Source organism: Heliangelus exortis, chromosome 2 (assembly GCF_036169615.1).
Source record: "Heliangelus exortis chromosome 2, bHelExo1.hap1, whole genome shotgun sequence".
NCBI lineage: Eukaryota > Metazoa > Chordata > Aves > Apodiformes > Trochilidae > Heliangelus > Heliangelus exortis.
Window position 1 is genome coordinate 116,309,013 of NC_092423.1, and position 17,425 is coordinate 116,326,437.

A 17,425-nucleotide genomic window follows, 5' to 3' on the forward strand; every position below is an offset into this window, starting at 1 on the left:
TATGCATACTTGTGAATTCATTCATTTTATTCTTCATTAAAATTACATATTAAAATCTGCTTACCGATAGCTTGTAACTAGTAACAAAATTCATGTGTCTGTTGAGGCCCTGCCTGAAGCCATTTTTTGAAAAACTGTTGGTCACAGAAGACATCAGATGCTGACTTTAGGTGTTTTGACTACAGCTGCAGGCTTGGAAGAGGCTTTGCTCAAAAACCTGGAAGAGGAACCAGTGCTTTACCTCACAACCTTACGGATCTGTACAGGCTGTAAAGCAGCTCAGCTGCAGCCCCCCGAGGGTGTAAGTTCCTCACACCCAGCCTCTTGTTGAGGCCATCTTTGTCCCGATGGCTCCAGAAAGGCCCTGGCACATATGGACCTTTCCAGGGCAACCTGTTGGAGGCTTTCCTGTGCCTGCAGGCTGTAGCCACAGCTCCTGACTACCCCCACCTGATCCTTCTCGGCTGTAGTCGGACAACAGCCGGAGCCTGCGCTGACGGCAAAGGAAGGAAGTTCACGCAGCTTCAAAAAGATGGTTTCATTACAAATTTATTTCTTTAAACATGGCCACTTTGAGATTAATGATACCACTTCAGGGAACATGGAAGAATAATAAACAACTGAATTTCGGAAGGGAAACAAACCAGGAAAGTCAGGATTTGCCTTTCAAACAGTAAAAGGCCGGGTTCCAAGAGGCAAGAAGTTTTGGCATACGAGGACCTGTATTTCCAAATCCAAAAGTTGGCTTAGTTTTACAGTGGAAGCTGACTGCAACCTTTGCTCTCCTTCCATAATGCTGGACTCGGACATAACTTAAATGTACAGAAGCGTAATGTGAAAAGGTTTTTGTTTTTGTTTCGTTTTTATTAATTAAAAGTTAACAGCAACAGGCACATATTAAAATGAACATGGCAAAGCCTTTACAAATGGCTTTACGCTGAAGTTCTCTCCCAAAAATGGCTGTTGCAACAAACTGTAAACAGAATTAATAAACAGTCTTTTACAATAATAACAGGGAAATACAAATGAACTAAAAGAAAGCACCAGTTTCTCAAACTAGATTACAGTTGTGCTTACTGTACTTAAACCAATGTAAAACAAATTACAAAAATGGAATGTTTAAAGTTTAAAATTAGTCCTTTAATTTTGTCCTAAAAAACATTTTCTCCTTTTTCCATCAAAAACCCATTAGCGGGTAATGTTTCAGTAGAGGGAGGAATACGTAAACAATGCACTTCATTTTTTTTTTTTTTTTAATTATTTTTCAAATCAAAAACAAATTTGGTCACTTAGCTTCGTGTGCATAGTTTAAGGCATCTGTAGCAATTTGTTACAGTTTCCTCCCCAGTTGTGGCTGTTGATGACATTGTCACATTCTAAAAGAATAAATAAAATTAAAAAAACAAAACAAAACAAAACAAAACGTTGCCGTTCAAACCCTTCCCGGTACCCTCCCCGCCCTCCCCTGTCCCAGACATACTCACACACCCACACGTACACACACGCTGCAGCGAAAGGGGCATTTGTACCCTTTTGTTCTGAAGGACACGCTTCCCATCCCACTTGATTTCAGATTGGCAAATACCCTGAGCTGATTATGGTGTTTTAGACATTCCACCTTTTTCTTGCATGTGCAGTTCAAGTGTACAAGAGTGGAAACAACATGCGATGTTCCCACTGCAGAATCGCGATGCAGTTCGGACGCTTCCCCCCCCCTCCCCCACCCTCCTCCCCCAGCCCCTACCCCACCCCTTCCCTTCCCAAATTCAGAAGTTGTTTTTCTGCTGTTAAAAAAATTGCATTCCCATACAGCACTGGAGTAAAGCTTGGCTGTGCTCTATGATGAATGCTCAGTTCCCAGTGCACAAAACAAAATTATGGCAAATGGGAGGCTTTGCTGGCATCCAAAGAAACAAGAGCTGCAGTCTCAAATTCGATCTTTTTTTTTTTCTTTTAAAAAAGAAAAAAAAAAAAAACAAAACCAAAACCCAACAAAAAAACCAACCAAACAAAAACCAAACCCAAGTTAGTGGTTCCTTCACAGCCATGCGCAAAGGTTAAGTCTAGAACCAACAGTTTCAGAGTACATTTGTAAACATCAAGTCTTGCCAGAGGCAGCAGAGGATGGGCACTTCACATTTCCGTATTAAAACAGGGACTGAGTGGAAGGAAGGTATGCTTTGAACACATTTATGCAAGTCTTGCTAAATTCCAAGAAAGTGGAATAATCCATCTCAAGTCTTTGATTTGAAGACCATATTCCAAATGTCACAAAAAAAAAAAAAAAAAAAACCAACAACCCAAAAAACCGAAACAAAACAACAAAACCATAAAGCCAGGTGGCACAATGAAGCTTTCGTGCTGTTCCTCCAAGGCTCGGTCACTGCTGTGCTTTGCATATTCAAGGTTCCGAACGAAAACCAACTGAGGCATATGCATATTGCTCTATGTTCAGATCTTGCAGTTTAAAAAAATTCTGGTTCAAATGGTCTGTGTCAAAGGAAAACTTGGAAATAAATAATGCTGGCATCATTTTACCATTTTACCAAAAAAACCTTGAGCTGGCAAGTTATCTCCTTTAATCCAACCGCGCAGATACCAAAGAGAAGAGGCAGTTTTGTCATGAAGATTGAGGTCAGGACAATCGAGGTTCCTGAGGTAATAGGTCTGAGTCCATTTCCTCAAAAGTGGGGTCAACATCATCACCGCTGCCAGACTGTTCCCTCTGCACTCCCTTCCAGCTGGCCTTGTTCAGTCCCAGGTGGCCAAGCATCGTCTGCGACAGCCTCGTGTTTGAAAACCGGGCCCATTCCGCAAACAGCGGCTCCACTAAGTAGGTCATAAAGCCTTCAAAAACAAGCAAACAAATATATCCAAGTAAAACCAAAACAAACAAACAAAACCCAAACAACAATATAGAAAAAATCCCAGTCAAACTAAAACTAAGTATTCTAAATAAAATTTAGCAGCAAAAGAATCAACACTGCATCAGTGCTCGTTTTAAAATATTTTAAAATATTTAGGGCATCTTTACAAAATGATCTCTCAAATGATTTTGCTACTCAGCCAAAATAACAGCATTATGCTAGATTACAAGTTAACCTCTCTTTTTCACAACAATGACCAAATAAAGGAAAATGTTGGAGAATGTGAGGGGGGAATCTAACCAGCAGCAACTAACAAAAACTAATGCAGAAAACCTAAATTCCTGAAAGATTTTGTAACAAATTTCCCCACAGACAGTCTGAGCGATATTACACAAGAAAAAAGAACATTATTTTCACAAGGTTGATTAAAAACACTGAAAAACACAAATCAGAAATCTTTCAAAAAAAAGGTCACAGACCATCAAAAGATCTGTATAGACATTTTTGCATGTGCGTGGGTGCGCGCTTGACTTTAGGGTTCACTTCTATGAACCAATGCAATGGTAAGACAACCAAAGCTGAGCCTGTCAATTACAGAAATGTAAGATTTCCTAACATTCTAGATTAAAGCAGTGCAGTTGATTGAACAGATTAAGCTTTGCCTCTAATTTAAAGCCAAAGAGAGGTGGAGCCCTGTTGTGGTAACCCCACAGCGAAAGGCACCTGAGACTGCACAAAGCAAGGGGAACAAAAACTCTTCCCAAAGTGGTCACTTGGGATGAGGGAAGCTCTGGGCAGCAGTGAGGGAGAAGTCAGAAGCTGCTTCCCATGCTGTACCGTGTGTTCCTCACCTGCTCTGTGAGGAAACTGGGGCATCAGGCTCAAGGACTGCTGCCAGTGCAGCACCTTTTGTGAGCGCTCAAGGGAGAAAATGTTAGAGAGCAAATTGAAAAAATATTGCTCTTTGTAACAAGGTGCTGCTGCACACACACACAGAGCAGGTACAGCCTCTAGGAAATGTACCTAGAGTTCCTTTTTCAGATTGAATCCTGAAAGAAATCTACTAAAAGGAATTGAACTGAGGTTACCGATCTGGATGTTGGCAATAGTTTCTGTCTGTCGGTCACAAAGTGGACTCACACCCAGGTGGTATTTTTTTTCAATATCTCCTAAAGAAATAAAAATATAATACAACAACTGTTAAGTAATCAGCTCCCAAACCCAAACAGAATCATCAAAAGCTGACAGGGGCAAGTTGTGCAGTTGTGCTTAACAAGGGTGGTATTTGCAGCCAGTCAAATGCATTTACTTCCCTCCTCCATCTCCCAAAAAAACAAGTAGGTCAGTGTAGTAAGAGCAACAGTACTTTTTATTTTTCATCAGATAATAACTAGATGAAAAGCATGAAATTTTAGGTTTTCTGAAGGATTAGCACACTTCCTTGCAAAAACTCCTAGACTGCTGTAGAAATGACAAACTAAGATGTCCCCCCTTGGCAATATGGAAGAGAATAGTGTAGCCTTCAGAAATCTATCACAAAATTCAATTTGTTGTGCTGCTTTCCCCTACATCTTTATCTAAGAATAAGCTTCTCATGATTAGCACCAAATAAAGCAGTCTGTTCCCTATTTACTGCATCCATGCTCAAATTAGCAATTCTCAAGCCAGCCAAACCACCCTTAAGAAAGGAAGGAAAAGCACATTATATTGTTAAAACAATTTAATAATAACTGAGAAAATTCACTCTATTTGTCAATGAAAAGCTTTACAAACTGCTTAAGTAAGTAGCTTTAACAACACAGTAACTAAAAATCTCTTCTCTATCTCTTCACTGCAGGCCTCATAGCCAAAGTTTAAATAGTAAAGATACGTGATTAATATATTTCATAATTTACTGAACCACTACAAAAATGTAAACTGATCATAATTATTCACCTGAAGCACCTTTGACTGAAGTATGTATTGAACCAGCCACTCTACATTCAGATTCTAAGCAGATTCATAGTTGAGTTTTAGTAACCACCAACCTTTTTGCAAAAAGTACAGCTCATGAAAGTAAAAAAAGAAAATCCCACAGTGTACTGCAAATATCTATTAGCCCTAAATATAAATCCCTCTATTTGCAAGCAGCTATGACACAGAGTCACCCTCTCCACAGTGTAAACACGTTATTTACCAACAGATACTTCTACTCTTACTTGCCTTGATGGAAGAACTCTTCTGTTACTTTTTCACTCCACTGCTTACTCAGCTCCCACGTCCGACAGGGATTACAAATATCAGCACACTTCAAAGCCATCTAGTAAGTTAATATAGAGTGTTAGATCACCTCTCCCTCCAACAGACCCATCTGTAATTATTGATTTCCTGACAGCAGATTAAATTTTGCAGTAAATAACAAACCTACCTACCATTTGTGCTTCTCCCTAAAGTTATGTTCTACAGTGACTTTCTAAAAATGCTCAAGGAACTATCAGATCTTATGATAATCTCTGAGTAATATGGAAATTCAAGGCAAAAATGTTTTGGGGCACTATATTTAGTATAATCACTAATATAGGAGACAAAAATAAATTCAGAAAAATAAACACTGAAGTAAGCAAATGGTATTTTGCATTTCTGGCTCTCAAGTTCACATACTTAATAATGGTTTGCACAGGACTGAACTTACCTATCCACTTCCTTTTGAAGTCCACAATATGAACCTATAATAAAAATTTCTATAAACCTAAGGCTTTTGTTGTTAAAGCTTGCTAAACCTCTTTCTAGCACAGATGCAAACTGATTCACAAGTGTGATTTTCTTTCCTCAAACAATGATGACAAAGCATTTCACAGTTCTGAGACTGCACTGGAGTTATCAGAAGAGCTATGCCTGGTCTTGGAAACACAACTCTCCTCAGTTTAACAGCTCTAAGTTATCAGACTTACCAGCACATCAGCACTGGGAGAAGTGCTGAAGAGGGCAGACTGAAGCAGAGGGAACTACATGTTTGTAACGAAACAAAACGACTAGAAGATATTTCTGCTTCATTTTGAAAGCGGGAGAGATCCTTCAAGAAGTATTATTTAGCATTTTAAGTAAATTTTTTTGGGGTCCTTCCAAAAATGCTACCAAAAAGATCACCTGTAAAATGAAGTGACGATGGTTGGCGTTGTCTAAACATAGGTCTCCTCTGTCCAAATGGGATCGAAACATGGACAGATACTCGTTTTGCTGACTGATGTCTGTGGCAAGAATGAGATCACCTATCTGGCTTTCCATCAGCTGCCTGGAATGAGTGACACCAAACATTCAAAAAGCATAAGAATTAAAAGCAACAGCCATCACTACGCTTATATGTTTTCACCATGCTCACTATTATACAGCTCACGAGCTTTATAATCAGCATTTTCACTGAACTGATTCTTTTTTGTTTGTTTGTTTTCCCTCTTTGAAAAGTTCCTACAATATCCATAAAAATATTAAGATGTTTCACTGGCAGCTTTCAGGAAGACTAAACCAGCTTTTAGCTCCCCCTGCCTCCCCCTCTTTTTTTTCTCTCTTAAAATGCACATGCTAATTGTTTAAAGCTTATTTCTTGTTCAAGTAGGTGAGGAGGGTCTATTTTAAACCACAGTTGTGGTGGCAGGATAAGAAAATGCTGCCAAGTTCAATCAAAATAGCTACATGACTGTATGAATACACTTCTTCAGTGTGCTTGCAGTAAATGCTATTTTCTGAATATCACATTGCAGCACGAACTGCTTCTACTCCAACAGCACAGTATCTGGGAGTTCTTAAAATACATCACAAATCTACATTTTGTATTCTGCACTGCCATACAATAATCCAGCTTGCTTTGCAAGTCTGCCTTACTTAGGTGACAGCTTGCTTACATCTTAAAATAATCTATGCTATTTTACATCAACATACCTGTTTTCTAATGACATGTGTGCAAATAAACCAGACTCTCTCAGCAACCCCACTGCTGATCTCCAGTGATGGTTCTCTAATACTGAGGTATTCTGCAGATGGAAAGGGTATTACAGGTATCAATCAGTGACTTTTTCTTAAACTGAAGAGCTATATGCTGTGTGGTACAGTTTCAGTGGGGTTTGAGGTAGTGTTTTTTTCTTTTTTTTTTTTTTTTAAAAAGGGTTTAAATTTACAAATCCTGAACACACTGTTAGCTTGCACAATTTTTTATCCTGGTAACACAGAACCAATGTCCAACCCACCACTAGCTAAGCACATCACAACTTATATTCCTTTCCTGTACTCTTCAGGCATTCTCCAAATCTGCTTTTAACAAAACAAGTTATTTTGTCCTTACCTTATACAAAGTTGCTAAGTAATGGTTTGTTTTAATTAGGAAAGGTTGGTTAACGCCTGGGTGATCCAAATCATGTGTGGCAGCTGCTATTAAGCTAAGCAGAACATCCCATGGAGTTAAGGATTTTGAAAGCTGGAAGATAACAACAGCAAATGTCATTTTAGCAATGCAAGTATGCCCTAAGAAAAAGTGCAAGGGTGTTGCTTTTGTTTTTCTTCTTTAGTAATTAACAGCCAACAGAAACTCGAGGGAAACTTTTTGTAATGGAAAACTAATATTCCACTGACTTTTCACAGTCATTTCCCACAAAAAGCTACCAAATTTCAACAATGGTTTAAGCGTTCTGCTCTCTGAATGAGAAAGTTCAGTCTTAAAAAATGCTGGTGCACAAAATGCTACTTTCTTGCTGGTAATGAAGCACTTTCCAACCAGATCCTGTAAAAGCAGCAAATTCTTAAATTAGCTCTCCATCTCTTTTACCAAGTCTGTCTGTATGTGTCAAAGCTGCTTGAAATACAGAATATATTTTAAAAAAACAAAAAACTTTCACCTTAAAAGGAAGAAACCAATGCTCAGGAAGACTTTTGAACTGTTCAGAATTAATCTTTACACTTAAGCAAAATAATATGTCAAAGGCTCTCAGGAAAAGAACCAAAGGATGAAAATCTGTCAAAAGCAAGTACTTTCAAGAACTATGTGTATGTTGATTAACTCAGCGTGAAACTGCATGGACTTATTTTCAATGCTCATTGCTGTTACTACTTCTGGTTGGGAGACTTATGAGTTAAACTCAGTAATAAAGGGCAGCTTGCACTAAAACAAAGAGGACAGTTCTGCCAGTGTAAAAGTGAAAAGCAGCAAGCACCTTGTGAGGACTGAAGTTCATAATATTCCCCATTGCAGCTGCCATCATTCATGCCTCACGTGTTTGTAGCATACTTTGGTGCAACAGAACCAGTAGCTGTATACGTTACTAAAAATACAAAGTCTATACTTGGATCCGAAGCATTACAAAACTTCCATCACGAGTATTAAATAAAAAAAATGCTCAGAGCTTCCAAACTGTAAGCCACAAAAAAAGCTCATCGTGTATCAGCTCTGGTTTGGCTCACTGCACCAACAATTGATCTGAGAGCAGCACTGAGAAACTGAGTGGGAGGAGTGGGCAAAGAGTCTCTGAAAAACATCCACGCAGCCAGAACTTACTTGTTTTTACCTTGGAAGCAGAATAAAGAGCTATTCTATTCAAGAGAATATCACTTAAGAAGAAAGGCACAAGAAAACTCCTGGCATCTTGCTCTAAGGTGCCTCTAGCAGAAGTTGCCTATTCATTAACACCAAAGATAAGCAAAGCAAGGGAAATGGTAGTTTCTGGAGGGAAAGAAAGCACCAAACAAAAAAACCTCCTCAAAACCACAAACACACAGGGCTTACTATTGCCAGCTCTCACCCAGGCTGCAATTCTATGTTAGAACAGCCACAATCTTCATCAGTTCCCTACTCAGGCTCAACAAAAAGTGGTTTTAGGTTTGTTTTTAATAATAAGTGTGCATATACACATATATACACACAATCCATTCATATGCACACACACAAATACATGTATTTCTGTATGTATGGGTGATGTAAAAGTGAAAACTCTCCCTTACCTTGGGCTCTTTTAAGTAACAGTGCATGGCCTGAGTCACATCAGCAGCATGAACTGCATTATGATAAGGGTTTTGACTGTGATAATCTTCTTGAACCATAACTGCAGGAAAGAAACAAATATCCAAATTTAAATAAAATAGCAATTTTTTTTTTCCAAGGGCCATTTTAGATGTCCTTGTTATCACAAGTTATACATAAAAGCATCAAAGTCAATAAATCATCAGACGAACCAAGACCAAGGTATAAAAGATTTTTATAGGAAGAAACAGTATTTTCTAGAGGAAATCAACTACATGTAAAGTCATCTCATAACAAGCATTAGACAACTTGACATCAATGTATAATCTGAGATATTTTGACTTTGAGAACTTCCCAGGAAAGCCCCCGTGTGATAATCTAGCATGCCTAAATGTTGAAGTAACCCAAATACAAGATGAAGACAGTCCTGTTTACCAAAGAATCAGGATGACATCATACCATGCCTTGAAAACAGACAGGATCAGAGGAATTAGGCACTGTTTTCCTGTCATGTGAAGTGCTTTCCTTTCCCCTTCAGGAAAGTGGTCATGGGAAGTCACCTCTATATAGTTTAGGCATCTTTTCATACTTGTACTCAGGCAAATTTGAGCCTATACTTCATTTAGATAAGAATGTCCTTTAAACAATGATCTGGCTCACAACTCCTAGGCTTGTTATTTTTTATTTTATTTCTTCCATGCTTCCCCTCCATCTTTCTGGCTGTCATGAACCATCAGAGGTAGAATACTTTAATGTATTACACATAAGAATGAGTAAGAAGAGTGAAATAACTATAACATTAAAAGCGATGGAGGGAAAGAAGATCTGATGAACAGCAGTGAAAATATATTCTAAAGTTTTGCCTTGATTTGAGACATTCGCTCTTTAAAGCAAACTTCAAATGAATATTTTCCTGGCTGACTACAGTCTGTCCATCCCATGCAAACAAACATGCCCACAACCTCTTTTCCTACTCAGTTTACAAGCCAGTAGCCTCCAGGTACTGTAAATTAATTGTGAGTGTAATGTTAAAGCATTACTGCCATAGCATCTGTGAAGAGCTGTGGCTCACTCCAAGTCAAAATAACTGTAACCACTGTGTAATCTCAATAGCACTCAATGCATTGCTGACATCTCATATGGATAATAATGAAAATAAGCATGCCTGGGCTCTGTTAACCTGCAGTAAAACTCCCTTTCATCTGTTCCTCAAATCCATTTCATGAATGAGGATGTCCTTGGCTTAACTCCCAATTTTTTGTGGCTTCAGAGCCTGGTCCAGCTACCTCAGGTTTACAATTCTCTTATTTTAATAAAGCAGATTTAGGATAAGATTTTGATCACAGTTTGCCACAACTAGACAATGGCACAACAACCCTATATTTCTAGGCACACTAACTTTGGATTTTCTCTTCTTTAGGAAACTGCAGAAAGATTTTGTATGTGTATAAACAAACACATACACATGCACAAAAAAAAAATAAAATATGTGGAGATCCTACTGAAGACTCGAATCAGATTTCTCTCCTTAAAATGATTCCAGTAAGTTCTCAAATAAAGAGAGTTCTGTGGGGCACTATGGACCACTTGACCTGTCCTAGTCTTCCATAATTTGATCCTCAGATTATTCTGGACTAAGGTATAAGAAGTAGCAAAACAAAATAATTAATTGGGTTCATGCTAATAAGCTGTTTTGGAAGAAAGGTTTCTAGATTGGACAGATGGGGTATGACCAAGTTAATTTTTTTTTTTCTTATTGCTAGTAAGTAGAAGGCATAAACAAAAACACAAAGGGGGTGAATTTCAAAGCTAGAATAAAATTTTGCCTCCTTCCAAATCTAATCTCATTGTGGTGACTCACAGCACTGAGTACTCATAGGTAGTTAAGGCAACTGTTATCATCTGGTAACCATTTAACTAATCCAGTTATTCCTAACTGGTTTTTAATTTCAAATACTGTCTTTTGCTAAATCTCAACTAACCAGGAAATAAGATGAAAAAACCAGAACACATTCAGTTATTACTTTAGCCTTAAATCACATTTCTATAATAATTTTCTTCACATTCCAATATAGTCCCCAAGGTAAGCTGATTTACTTTTCTGAAACTGAAAAAAAAGTGAGCCCACTTTAAAACAACATGAAGTGCAAGACAGAACTGAAAGTGAATTAGATGATAAAACAGAAAATATTCCCAAATTTGAAAGGGATATCATCCAGATATCATTTCTCCCCTAAATGGCCAGCTTTGGAACCATAAAACTGTTTCCTCTGAAACTGTGAAAGGCTGCTAAGAAGGGCCCAGAAACTTCTCTCTCCTGCTTAATTAACACAAAACAACACCCACTCCACAAAATTAAATAAAAGGTACTGCCACACAGAAGAACTGAAAAACAGCTCTTTCAGCTGTCCAGTGATTGAGTATTTACAACTGTTTCTGTTGAAGCACACCAGGACCAAATATTCAAGTAAAATTGCCTTGTGCTTCTGGAGACAGTGTACCCACAGCACAGTGCTTATTGTACCAGAGTTTGAGCAAGGAAGAGAGAGCATCAAATTGGTACCATTAAATATGGCTAAGGTGGCAAATTCAGTACACTTAGGAAACCATCATGAAATTCAGAAATTAAGATTAAAAGAGAACTGAAAATTAAACCAGAAAGGAACTGTCTAGCCTTTGCTAAAAGAAGTGTCACATAATTTTACATATAGTCCCGATTCTTTAGATTCAGTAAAGACAACACAGCATTTGCTAAGAAACTACTAAACTTGTTAATATTGCTTGGATTTTACCTGGAGATTTCTACACTCAAGCTCTGAGAGATTGTCTCAATCAACATAATTTAAATCACTGCACAATCTGGACTGCATCAGCACTCTTCACACCTTATTGCTAAACTACAATCAGCACTTCAGTTAAAGTATAAAAATGCGGATAAACAGCAATATTTATCATAATAAAAAGCTGTATTTACCCAAAAATCTACGAAGTTTCATCGTATCTAACTGGAAGTGTTCAATTAGTCCATGAAGATTAAACAGATGAAAGGTTAAGCTGACTAGACTGTTTCCTAAAAATAAGATGAAAATACTAATTCATTGGAAGCCATTAAATCAGTGACTCTTTCATAAGAAATGTATTATTTCACACAAATTGGTCACAAAAATTATACAAGCAAACTTCACAAAACCAATTTATGATAAATATTCAAATCATATTGCATGACAAGATTCTGTTAGCTACGTCCTCTAGTAGCCACCAGTGTTTTTGCAAAATTACAATGCATTCACCCATTGTCTGTCCACTGCCAACTGATAGGAGGAAAATGTTACTGCACATTAAAAAGAAGTAACAGGTTCCAACATGCAAACCTGTTACAATGGTATTCAACTTTGTGGTATGTTTCATCATGATGTTTATAAAACAGATACACATTTTCAAACCAAATACAAAGATAATTAGGCTAATTATGCTAACCAACATTATTGGTTAGCATACAGTGTACATATGTTATCTCTCATTTTCATCAATGTATTTTGCTAAACTGCTCTTTGGTTTACACAGTATGCAAAAGTTTTAAGTTTCCCTATTACAAGCTTAACAACATACTTCACCTACTCATAGTTATGATATTGTAATCACTTGCAGTGGTAAACCAAATAAAACTGTAAGAGAGAGATAAATAGCTTGCAAATGTTTACTTGAAATAGCTTGCCAGTTATTACTCTGCAAACAATATGTGGTGGCAGATAATTCAGTTTTGGTACATTGACTCTGACAATCTTCCTTTAGCAGGAATTGAAGAACCTATCACAGACAGAAACTGAGGTACAAAAGGATAAAAGTTTCTGTTGAATGCAGCTTATTACTAGGCTTCACATACTCACATGTGCATGCCACTTCCTCACAATAAAATAAGACAATTCTTCAAATGACATTTACTGAGTAATTTGTTTCTCAGGCTCAGCCAGTAGAGCTCATCAAGCAGAAGTTTATATGCAGCATTCTCCCCTTTTAAACTTCCAAGAGCCAGACTGCCTGTTCAAAATAATCCTCCTGGAATGTCTAAATTAGGATGCAAAGAGGATGGTATAGGAAGGCTTCCACAATAGAGGCTGTAGCGGTAGTAGTTAAAATATATTTGAAAAAAAAAAGAATATTTAAAAGGTAGAGACAGCCTTATATAAAAAGGATTCTTTCAGATATACTCCCATCTGATAAATTAATCTGAAATAAGATATGCTTACAAAGAGGTTAACATGAACACAGCTTTTCTGCATTGTTATCTAAAGTTTATTCTTATCTACATAAACATTCTACTTGCAAAACCCCTCACTGTTTGGATTTTTTATATCCATTCGCTGTATTAAGTCAAACTGTGAGGATACTACTTTTACACTAGGTTAAGCCAAGCATCCCTTCACCAGAACAAGGGAGAATATCATCTTTCGGTGCCATATTTTCATTTTTGAACTTAATTTCTCTTTCTGACTGCCAACTTTAAACACTCTGACTGCATCTCTGCTACCAGCTCCATCTGATGGATGTCAAACCTGCAAGAGCTGCCCTCCAGTCATCTCCCACACTTAGACAAATGTCGCCTTGGTGCTCAACTTGATTATCTCCTCCTTCCATTCTATTCAAAACTCAGCTTCCATTGCTGCAGATTATTATAATACACAGCTTCACTTTATATCCACTGCAGCAGTCCTCAAGCTTCCTTTCCAGCACATTTACAGATCTCTGTCTGTCCATAGTTAATTAATGCTTTGAGATTTTTTTTATAAAGCAATTACTTCCTTGCATCCTAATGCTATTTGTAATTAGTGCACAAAATTAACCATCATCTTTTCTTCCTTTTATGTTTTATTTTGTGTAAGCTATATGTACAACAACTTCTGTCTGCTCAACACCTGATTCTTTTAAGGTATTATGATTAAGGTAATCATAATTATAATGCAGTCATTCCACCTTGCCTCCTTGTGGTACTGTAAAGTAAAAGAACTATTCTACCTAACATTAAAATTATCAGAAAAATACTTGTTCAATATAACTGACCTTGGACACAAGCATCTAAATTAACAGCATTCCATAATTTATAAAGAAGACTGAATTAGAAAAATTACTTTTTAATTTATACCATATTACTACTTAATAATAAGAACAACAATCTACAAAGGACAAGAAGGGGCTCTTCTACAAATCAATGGTTATTACCAGTACTGATAGTGATGGCATATTAACAGAGCAGCCAAAGATTTAGATTAAAGACTTTTAATCAGAAAATATTACTTGATGAAATTTGTGTTTTTCAGTGAACAAGCAATCACATACCACAGCGTAAGAGCAACAGTTAAGTCATGCTGAAAGAGAAAGCAGAAAATAGCAAAAGTAAACTCACCATTTGTCAGTCTATCAAAAAGAAAAATATCAAAATTCCAATTTCCAACCTTCTCCAGCATACACTGAAAGAAAACACAAAAGCTGTCACTTTTTTTGCTTATCTCCCCATATCCCAGAGGAGCATTTAAGATTTCAGAGACTGATGCAAGTCTTAGGATTTCTATACAGAAAAGATAGTTTTAAGAATTCAATTTGTCTGATAACTGAAGAACTTTAAAATATATGTTGCAAACTGAAAAACTGGAATACAAGTTGTGTCCTGATAGTACTGGCTTGAGATTCTCCCTTCATCCTTCAGAAACTTCCTTAAAATAAATAAAATTTAAAACTATTAGGTTAAAATCAGAAACAATATGACAGAATAATGGTATTGAGGCTTCTTCCACTTTTAATTTTTGCAGTGAGTAGTCCTTCCCTTCAGTTTCTCCCTTTCCCATGTTGTTCCTGCAGGAGAAGTAATATCTACCTGCTTTACTAGGCATGAGCCAAGCTTTTAATTTCTGTAAGAAACTAGCTTTTGACTTTCCACCTCACTGAACCAGCACTTTTATTCTTCCAGCAAGATGCTGCAGGCAGCACTCAAGGCCTCACCAGAGTTTCACCATCACAGTCCTTGCTTCCCCTCCCTAACTCTATCAGAAATACCTGCCCAACACATTACAATGGACATCTCCTGCTCAGATTATTTTGTAATCCAGTTACTACATACTAGATTTTCTCCAGCAGTCCCTAAAACTCAGCTAACAGAAGAAACAAAGAGCAGCTAACCAGATCTTTCTGCTGTTTGATTAAATGTACATCTTCAAAATCCATCCTCCAGGTTACTGGTTTATTTCTACACTGAAACATGGATATGTGCTCTATGGACACATTGCTTTATAAGTGTATTTGTTTTCAGCATCAAGGTTACAAACAAGGAGCTTTACACACAATTATTAAGACAACACAGCCTTTGGGATCCTGAGCAACTTGTAAACTTTGTCTGCTCATTCCCCTTTAGCTCTATCCATTCTCTGTCCCCAATTTGCAAGCCTTTCACCCAACTAACTTCTAGCACTGCCTGTCTTCCCAGGGTGCTTTACTGCAGCATGACTATATTACAGCTACCCCACTTTTCTGGAAGCATTGCCTACCAAAGAAAGAGTCAGTTTGGCATAATTATCTCCTGATAAATCCATTTATGTGTTTTATTGACTTTTCAGTTGTTAGTCACTCTTCCAGATGTTCAGTAATGAGGTTAGACTAAAAAGGACTCAAAAGTTCTCCAAACTGCTTCATTACATTTCTGAAATAGCTGCATTTTTATTTCTTCACTTTCTTCCCAGTTATTACAGTGCATCCTCCATTCACTAGAGAGATTTTTTTAAAAATGCTAGTCGTATAACCTCTAAAAATAGTCTAAATAAACTTGTGGGAGGCAAAGCAGTTTGTAAGAAACCAGGTAATTTTTTCTGGACTTTATTAAAGACAGAAATATCTACACACACACATACAAACACACACTTGTATATAAAAAACACATGCTTAAAATTTGTATTTGGCTGTACTCCCACAACTTAAGATACAGTTACACACTAGCCAACATTTAAAAAAACATAGTTAGGAAAAAACAAGCAACCAACCTTTGCTTGTCCATTATAGTCATCATCTAAAATGTTTGAAGAATGTGGAACAGTGATACCACGGAAAAAACGGGAAGATCTCAGGTATCGCTGGAAACTGAGCAACCGCCTCACATTTCTTGCAGAAACAGACACCTCAATTTCAGAATTTGCTACAAAAAAACAAGAAAATAAATACTCTCTCTAGTAAGCCTTCTAGAAAAAATTGTTTAGGGAAAAATTGTTTGAGTACAACAATGACGATGCAATTTATTATTTTTTTTTAATTGGTGTATAACATGTTTCAGCCACAGAGATTTTTATTAATAGGAAGAACAGAGCCATGGCTCAGGAGATAAAGTTTTCCAGGTTAGCATCCTGTGAAGAAAAACAAGTATTTCAATCATAGCTAGAACATAAGTTCTAAATAACATAAGTTCGTAAATATTTTTAAGGAACTCTGTTATCGAAAGGTCAGAAGTACTACTGGAATTGCAAAACCACAATATTCTGAAAAATCTCTTTCTGGAAAACTCTTGTCATCATGTATATACATCCAACCTTTGCCTCTAAAAACATCACGTAAGAAATGTACATCAAGAGTATTGGTAATTGTGTGTTGATACAGGAGTTACAATCAGGTTTTAAACACATATAACTTTTACACTGATTTTTAAAGCTCAGAAATTCTCTTAACCTTACTAGGAAAGTTTTACCTCAAAGTGGTTTTGGTGCATTTGTAGGTAATTATGCTCAGAACCTCTCCTCTGCCAAACAAGTATGACATTTACTTTCATAGCATGTGATTCCCTTTTCCAGTGCTGTGAAAACACTATAGAGAATTGGTTTAGCCTGTTTTCAAAGATCAAACCAAATGTTTTGATTTACTCCTGTAAGGTTAACTGGTTTATTCAAATGACTGATGCTAGTTTATATTTAATTCCACTTGATAAGCTTGAAGTGTTTAAGAAACGTGGGACCAAACTCCACACACTTTGCAGTGGGACAGGTATTTTCATTCTCAAATACACAAGGCCAGACACTGCCTTTACCTTCTTTTCAGCATACTCAGAACAACAGTTTTATACAACCAAGAGACAGTCACTAATCTCAATATTCTGCCCCAAATATTCTCCCATTCTGACCAAAATTATTTATGTTTAAAGAAGAAAAAATAAAAAAAGGTATCAGAAAGGAGTTAACGCAAACACGCTCCTTCCAGAGATGCAGATCCTCAAAAACAACAAGAACCCAACTTTGTAGTATAGACCTCTTACCCTTTGAAGAACAAGGTGAAAGCAAGCAGTTAAAATTGTTCCTAAAGGCAGTCTAAAATATTGTATAGAGGAAGGTGTACCTTTATTAACAACCTAGACTAAAAACGTCATTGATTTCTAGTGAAAACAGTGTAATTCTACATAAGATAAATTTTTATCCAGTTAAGGTAACTCTCTGAAGAAGTTCCAACACATTTTCTGTTCTCTGTGGTTTCATTAATATATTCATTTCCAATCTACACTAATAAACCACCTCTGAATAGAACTAACAATTGCACAAACATAGAGTATCTA

The 17,425-nt window shown here is 37.0% G+C and overlaps 1 protein-coding gene across 5 annotated transcripts in view; it reads right to left on the reverse strand.

The window, feature by feature from the left end:
* Nucleotides 1-2,174: 2,174 nt before the first annotated feature.
* Nucleotides 2,175-17,425, reverse strand: part of PDE7A (phosphodiesterase 7A) — a 71,936-nt gene continuing 56,685 nt past the window's right edge. For 4 of the 5 annotated variants that reach the window (XM_071737690.1, XM_071737692.1, XM_071737691.1 and 1 more), the window contains 10 exons: nucleotides 15,876-16,027; nucleotides 14,252-14,315; nucleotides 11,825-11,920; nucleotides 8,832-8,932; nucleotides 7,183-7,314; nucleotides 6,783-6,874; nucleotides 5,994-6,138; nucleotides 5,070-5,166; nucleotides 3,956-4,036; nucleotides 2,175-2,847 (listed from right to left, as the gene is read on the reverse strand). In XM_071737690.1, the coding sequence (XP_071593791.1) occupies nucleotides 2,636-2,847; nucleotides 3,956-4,036; nucleotides 5,070-5,166; nucleotides 5,994-6,138; nucleotides 6,783-6,874; nucleotides 7,183-7,314; nucleotides 8,832-8,932; nucleotides 11,825-11,920; nucleotides 14,252-14,315; nucleotides 15,876-16,027 (1,172 nt within the window). In that variant the 3' untranslated portion in view covers nucleotides 2,175-2,635. The remainder of the gene's footprint in view (nucleotides 2,848-3,955; nucleotides 4,037-5,069; nucleotides 5,167-5,993; nucleotides 6,139-6,782; nucleotides 6,875-7,182; nucleotides 7,315-8,831; nucleotides 8,933-11,824; nucleotides 11,921-14,251; nucleotides 14,316-15,875; nucleotides 16,028-17,425) is intronic. The other variant, XM_071737693.1, reaches the window with a different exon arrangement.